This window comes from Quercus suber, unplaced genomic scaffold, assembly GCF_002906115.3.
Source record: "Quercus suber isolate HL8 unplaced genomic scaffold, Cork oak 2.0 scaffold_382, whole genome shotgun sequence".
Classification (NCBI taxonomy): domain Eukaryota; kingdom Viridiplantae; phylum Streptophyta; class Magnoliopsida; order Fagales; family Fagaceae; genus Quercus; species Quercus suber.
In genome coordinates, this window is record NW_027069834.1 from 155,475 (window position 1) to 162,661 (window position 7,187).

Below are 7,187 nucleotides of genomic sequence, written 5' to 3' on the forward strand. Positions count from 1 at the left end.
AAATATAAATCTTATTCAACCGAGGAATGGTGATTACAAGCAAACTATCACTCTCGCTCAATTTTTTTTAATATTCCATGTCCCCCACATTGTGTGGAGGGGAGGGGGGTATCTATACTAACTCCCAACTCCTTTTCTTATAGATTTGGGCTGTAAAGTAGATACTTGTCTCATTAGGGGTCTCTTCTTCTTTTTCAAAGTGTGAGTGGGCTTTTGGGTGGAGGACACAATTTGGACTGGTCATTCGACATTTAATGCAACCTCTATTTGGTAGGTGCAACCATTTAATGTGGGGACATTGTTGCCAATTTTAGAAGCTACCTTCTCTTCTTTCTTACATGTGTCCTCTTCTTCAATCTCATTGTTATCCTTATCCTTTCCAGTGATGACCTCACTTCTCGGCTTGCTATGTTACAAGGAAGAAAGACTCCTTTGCGGGTTATGCCTAGTTGGGTGTCTAGGTTTCTTGAGTGCCCAAGCTCTTAACAACAACCGAACCCTTACCCTTCTTTTCATCTTGTGTCCTTATTGGGCCTGGCCTAGTATCCCCTTGTCTCCCTTTTCCCTTATCCCAATAGGCCTTGGGCTTTTGGGCCTGTAATGCCATCCTATCCCCACATACGATTCTACCCGGTAAAGAACAAAGGCGTTTTCAAAACACAAAAATAATGAAGGCAAATTTTTGAATTTTGTAGTATGGGCCACTGGGCTCTCATTTAAGTTTCATATGTGAGATCCATTTCCAACCCAACCCAAGGTCTAAGTCCTCATTCACAATATTTCTCAAAAAAAAAAAAAAAAAACTCATTCACAATACAAGTAATCTTCAAATTAATCTCAACCTTGAAAGTAGCTTTACCTTTAAATGCTTGACACTTGTCAGTATGTCATTGTCACTATAGATTAGTTTTCGATTTAATAGATGCAATGCAGGATGAGAGTTTCGAAACAGTGCTTTGACTTGTATCTTAAAATAGTTGAGGTTGACAATAGGTGATAGCTTTGGACGTAGCTTCTACTTTTCATGGTGACCCTTGTTCTCTAGGGACTTTGTAGATAACAATTAGCTAAATACGACATCCATTCGTGTTTATTTTTTTATCTGTTTAATAGTCGTTGAGAATCTAATTCTAACTTTAGCAGTTTCCTTAGAGCATCTTTATCAGTTGTGCCATATATGCCAAATGCTAAATGTTTGGCACATTTGGCACACCAAACACTATTTGACCCCATTTATTAGTTGTGTTATATCTCATATTTTTTGCAATATGCTACAATACAATTATAAATTTGCCACGGTACGGAACCGGTGTGGCATATGAATTTATTCTTTTTTATTCCCCTTTCTCTCTCATATCTCTTTCATCTTCTCCTTCAGCTTTCACCGCCTCCATCTCCACTCTCTCACATATCTCTTTCTTCTTCTCCTTCAGCTATTCACCGCCTCCATCTTCACTCTCCCATACTCTTTCTTCTTCCCTTTCCCCTTTTGTTCGCTCTATCCTCTTTGTTCAAGTCTCTGACGCTGCCGATTCACTGTTCCATTTTTCTCTGAGTCACCGATTCAAGAATCTCAGAGTCGTCGATTTCCTCTCTGTTCTATCTCAGAGTCGCTGATTCGCTGTTCGCTATTCTTAGAGTCAACGATTCGTTGTTCACTGTTCTCAAAGTCATCAATTTGTTGTTCTCAGAGTCGTCGAAATCCTCTCTACCATCGCCGATTCGCTGTTCAATCTCGGTATCGCCGATTCATCGTTCTACATCTACTGCGTATAGGTAAGTTCTCTGTCTTCTTTGTGATTCTCTTGGTATTTCGGTGTCCATCTACTTAGTTCATATGTACTATGTGCTGTGTGTTAATAGTGTTTGAGTGAATGCACCCCCAAAATCAAAATCAAAATAAAAAATTAGTGTGGATTTTCATTTGGGGTTTGTGTGTGTGCACGCGCGCGCGTGTGTGTGTGTGTGAGAGAGCGAGAGAGAGAGAGAGAGAGAGAGAGAGAGAGAGAGAGAATCTTTAAATGAAAGTGAAATGAACAGCCACAAGTTCCAAGTCTTTGACTCCGTTCCTACGTGAATGTAAAATTAAGTAAAGTAACTAGTTAGTAAGTACAGAGCTTTATGTGATTCTCTCATGGCAAAGCGCGTGTACAAAGCTTGGAAAGGAAGTAATGTAAGCCCCATTTTTTTACTTCTCAATTTGAAAAATTGATGCATGCTTCTATTTTTGCTTTAGATTTGCTGGGCTTTTGTTTGAATGAATCTAAAAAAATTATGGGTTTTGAATGATTTTGTGATTTGTTTGGTTATTCGTCTGCCAATTAGGTTTTTAGGTTATTATGACTTAATTTCCCTTTTTTTTTTTTTGCTTTATTTATAAATTGTTAGCAAAAAAAAAAAAAAAAAAGGGTTTCTGGATTTATGAAACGATGAACTCGATGTCTTATTCTTAGCTGAGTGGGGTTTTTGCTATCTGGGTCTTGAGTTGAGTTGTGGTAATAATGGAAGAACTTAGAACTATAATTCATCAATATTTTATTTTTAATATTTCATACACCTTCTTGTATAAAATGAGTGTAGCTGATTGATAATGCTAAGACATAATTTGAAACACGAGGAAAGATAGGATTCAAAATGAGGAAAGTCGCTTAAATTTATAGTTGACCACCTCTTTGATGAAAAGTTGGTTTGGTCATGTTCAAAGGAGAGAGATTGATGTACCCATGAGTTATATGAGTTAATTTTAGTTGAGGGAACGGAAGAAGGTAGAAAAAGACAAAAAATTAACATTAGTAGAAGTCGTAAAAAAGGACATGTTAATTAAGGAAGTAATTGAGTATGACTCCAAAAAAAAGTAGAATGATGGAAAAGAATACAAATGGCTGACCACGACTAATCTATTGAGGATCCATAGTTGATCCTACAATTTGGGATCAAGGTTTTCTTGTTGTTGTTACACATTATTATCAAACTATTGGAGGTGCTAGTGTTGGTTTGGAGAAAGAGGTTGTTGAACATGAAAATCATTGAAGATACTTATTTTTTGACTGATTTTCTTTTATCTACATAGCTATTTAGAGCATGGACTCAAGAAATTATTCATCATTCACTGATGTCATACAGGGGAATATTTCTCTTGAGGATGAATTTTTCGGTGTATCTGAAACTAGTCCCCAGTTAGTCAAAGATTCTTCACTGAATGATGAAGTTGCCACTTCTAAGAAAAAATCAACACGTGGTGCCAACTTCAGTGTTGAGGAAGACAAGTTGCTTGTAGCAGCATGGCTCAATACCAGTGTTGATCTTGTGTATGGTAATGAGCAACATAAAACAATATTTTATGGCTAAGTTGCAAAATACTTCAAGGACCACAAGATTGATTCTACGCATAGTACTTCATCTCTAACAACCCGATGGGGAACAATTAATAGGGAAATAGTTAAATTTTGTGGGTCCTTAGCTAAAATTGAAGCAAAGAATGAAAGTGGAACCACGGCTCATGACAATGTATAAATTTTGCAATGGTCTTTAATTTTTTTTAGATTTACAACACAAATGAATTGTTTGAAGAAACTAATTATGTTATATTTATTTAATTTTTTTAAGATTGAGAAAGCAAGGGACTTGTTTAAAGAAATTCACGGTTACTCTTTTCAATTTGAACATTGTTGGCTAATCTTGAAGGATTTTCCAAAGTGGGCATCTACTATGCCTAGGGAAGAATCAAGAAAAGAAATGACTCAAACTCCAGATTTAATAGATCAAGGAGGGGGGGGGGGGTTGATGGCATTATGGATTTCGAGAGGCCAATAGGTAGAAAAGCTGAAAAGGCTAATCAAAAGAGAAAAGATGATGGGAAAGATATTGTAACGAAATATTTGAAAAAGAAAAAGAAAATTCTTGAAGAAGGTTGTGCAGTCAAAAAAGAGAAAGTACGTATCAAAGCGGAAAAGTTTTGCAAGAGTTGAAAGAGAATAAAAGAATTATGATACTAGACACAAGTGGCATGAACGAAGACCAAAGAACTTTTTATGATGGACTCAAAAAGGAAATCCTTGCAAAACAAAGATCAACTCATTCGTTGGGTTGAGATGATGTTGGTGATGTTTTGTTTTAACCTTATTTTGGTAATAACTAATTTTAGGCCTTGATATGTATTTTGTGGCATTTTTTGGGTGTAGCTAATTTTAGGCCTTGATATGTATTTTGTGATCTTAGCAAAAGTTCTTGACTCTTTTACTATGTGATTTCATTGTAACTAATCCTAACATTTTAGCTTATATAAAATGTTGTGTATTTTCTATGTTTGATTTTATATTACAATAGAATTTATATCCTTTTGTGTTTATGGATTGACCAATTAAATGTGTAACTAGTTATAGCTAACATTCATGAACATAGTATTGTGATGGTATGGTACATATAAAAGTTGGGTCAGTGAAGGTTCTTCTCAATCAAAATATGGACAACTAAATATGAGACAATGAGAGTAGCTATACATATATTACAGTTCTAGGGTGCTTGAATGATTGGAGTGTATGTGTGCGTGTGTGATCTATGTATCTTTTTAAAGCTTCTTGTGAGTTCAATTATTCTTTGATTGGTGTTGAAAAGTAAACACAATGGAGAAAATAAAGTTGTTGGCCATTTTAAAGATAGCTAAACCTGAATTCGAAGAGTCTTCTACTTCTTACTTGCAGATTTCAATAAATCTTCCTGTTTGATCCATATCTTTTTCCTTGGGCCTCTTCCTTTTAAGAACGGCGAATCTGTTTTGGCCCCCTTTTTAGCATCATTGAAAGATTCTTTATCAAATATCTCTTGAATAAGATTTTTACTACTTTTTATTTTTTGTATTTTATGTAAATCTTGATTTTGAAGCTGGAGGCCTTTCCCATCATTAGAAAGATGCAAATATAATAGCATAATTTATCTTGAAGTGCGTTAACATTTCTCATGGTGGCAGAAACCCACTTGTTTGGCCAGAAAATATTTGAGTGAGATTTATTGGAATTTGATCTAGGCTGAGCCCCTTAAAAGCTTTCAGGCTTAGAGCTGAGGTTGGGCTCAACTAAGGTCATCATATATTTAGCCACACTAGAAGCAGAACAATGCATCTTTGATTTTTGTATGTATTTATGCACATGAAGTACTCATAGGGAAGGAAAAAGCAAAAAAAGAGGATTAGAATCTAAAACATTTAGGAGCTTGACCATTTACAAGGTCATATAACTAGATTGCATCAAAGCTTTGTGGCGTAGGGGATGATATAATGACAATTAAACCTTAAACCTGCAATAACATCTTAATTGCAATCAAACCTTCTTTTAAAGTTATTGATTTCATTTCATAATATGTTTCTTGCATCTATATTGATAATTGCTTTCTAATGTTTCTTCTAGTTTATCTCTATGGGTCATTCTTTTTTTTGTGAATTGCTTGATGATGACTCAAATGAAGATGAGATAATTGTAAAACTTCTCACAGGTTCAACATCACAACGTAAGCATCGTCGGTATATCGACTGAAATCATTTGGTAGGCCATAGAAGGCTTTATGATGACTAATTTACCGAAGAACCTGTATATCCTCCCAAATTATTTTGAAGGAGATTTCGAATGAGACATTCTCTTTTTCTCTGAATCCTATCTAAGGTAGAAGCTCATGAACCTTACTTTATCCAAAAAAGAAATGCTGCCAAAAAGCTTGGTCTATCTCCCCTTCAAAAGATGACCACTGCACTTAGGATGCTTACTTATAGAGTAGCAGCTGATTTTATGGATGAATATGTGAGAATAGCAGAATCCACTGCAATAACCAGTATGAAAAAATTTGTTGCAGCAGTGGCTGCTATTTTTTCAGAGGAATACTTGAGGTCACCAAACAATGATTTCCAGGCATGGTGGAAAGTATTGATTGCATGCATTGGAAATAGAAAAATTGTCCAACTGCATGGAAAGAGATGTATTGTGGTCATATTCATGAGCCAAGTATTATTTTGGTAGTAGTGGCTTCATATGATCTTTGGATATGACACTCATTTTTTGGATTACCTGGATCAAATAATGATATTAACGTGTTGGAGTAGTCTCATGTATTTTCTGAGCTTGCACAAGGACGTGCTCTTGCAGTTAATTACTTAATCAATGGTCATGATTACACAATGGGATACTATCTTGCTGATGGCACATATCCACAATGGTCAACATTTGTGAAGACAATCCCAAGGCCACTAAGAGTAAAAAGAAAATTATTTGCAAAAGCTCAGGAGGCATATAGGAAGGATGTAGAGCGTGCATTTGGAGTGCTTCAAACACGATTTGCAATTGTACGTGGACCTAGATGGTTTTTCTATCATGAAACACTACAAGACATTATGAAAGCATGCATAATTCTTCATAACATGATTATTGAAGATGAGCGAGAAGAAGCTGAAGTAGTGGACTTAGATTATGAACAAATTGATGAGATGTCATGTACACCAATGCCACGTGAGCCGACAAATGAATTTACGGAGTTTACTCAAGTTCATCAATGCATTAGGGATCGAGAAGTTCATTCTCAACTCCAAATGGATCTCGTTAAACATTTATGGCAATTACAAGGAGAGTCATGAAAACTTTTGGTTTTGTTTATTTGTCTCCTCTTCTTTATGGAGTTGCCATTGAAACTTTTGATTTGGTTTATTTGTTTCATTTTGTTTATGAAGCTACCATTAAAATTCATTGGCTATGTTGTTTTGTTGTGTTAAGTTTAGTATTAGCCAATTGTTTTGTTGTGTTAAATTTAAGTACCATTTGTCATCAAGGAAGTGGCAAGCTCAACTATGTTTAATTCAATGGGTTATGTGTGAGTTAATTTTATTGGATATGAGTTATTTGTGTAAGTTTTCTATGGACTACGTTGGTAGTTTAGTTCAATTGAAACAACTAATATGTGACAGGTTGGCTTTTAGATTGCATAAGTTTTTGGCTTTTGATATGAGCCTTCACAGGGTGTCTCAGTATAAGGATTATGAAGGTGATGGCTTTTGAATATTTGGTCAGATATTGTCCCAAGGGAAGAAAAACTTTTCTTGTTTTGTTTTGGTTTTTGGGGATTCGGATGTGTAATTGCAATTAGTACTTTATAAACAAAGATTTGGATTTAGCTATTGATATTGATACGGCAATGATGAATTACTTATC

At 35.3% G+C, this 7,187-nt stretch overlaps 1 protein-coding gene across 1 annotated transcript; it reads left to right on the forward strand.

The window, feature by feature from the left end:
- Positions 1-3,791: 3,791 nt before the first annotated feature.
- LOC111991628 (uncharacterized) lies at positions 3,792-6,616 on the forward strand. The gene is made up of 3 exons (XM_065760785.1): positions 3,792-3,932; positions 5,655-5,990; positions 6,089-6,616. Exons 1-3 carry the CDS (start codon positions 3,792-3,794, stop codon positions 6,614-6,616), a joined length of 1,005 nt encoding a protein of 334 aa, XP_065616857.1.
- The last annotated feature ends 571 nt before the right edge of the window (positions 6,617-7,187 follow it).

Bases quoted from the DNA above. Each gene is read 5' to 3' on its own strand.
- LOC111991628 (XM_065760785.1), top strand. From the start codon at position 3,792: ATGGATTTCGAGAGGCCAATAGGTAGAAAAGCTGAAAAGGCTAATCAA. The intron at 3,933-5,654 runs GTACGTATCAAA...ATCCTATCTAAG, and splicing joins GTGCAGTCAAAAAAGAGAAA to GTAGAAGCTCATGAACCTTA. The intron at 5,991-6,088 runs GTATTATTTTGG...GTGTTGGAGTAG, and splicing joins TGGTCATATTCATGAGCCAA to TCTCATGTATTTTCTGAGCT.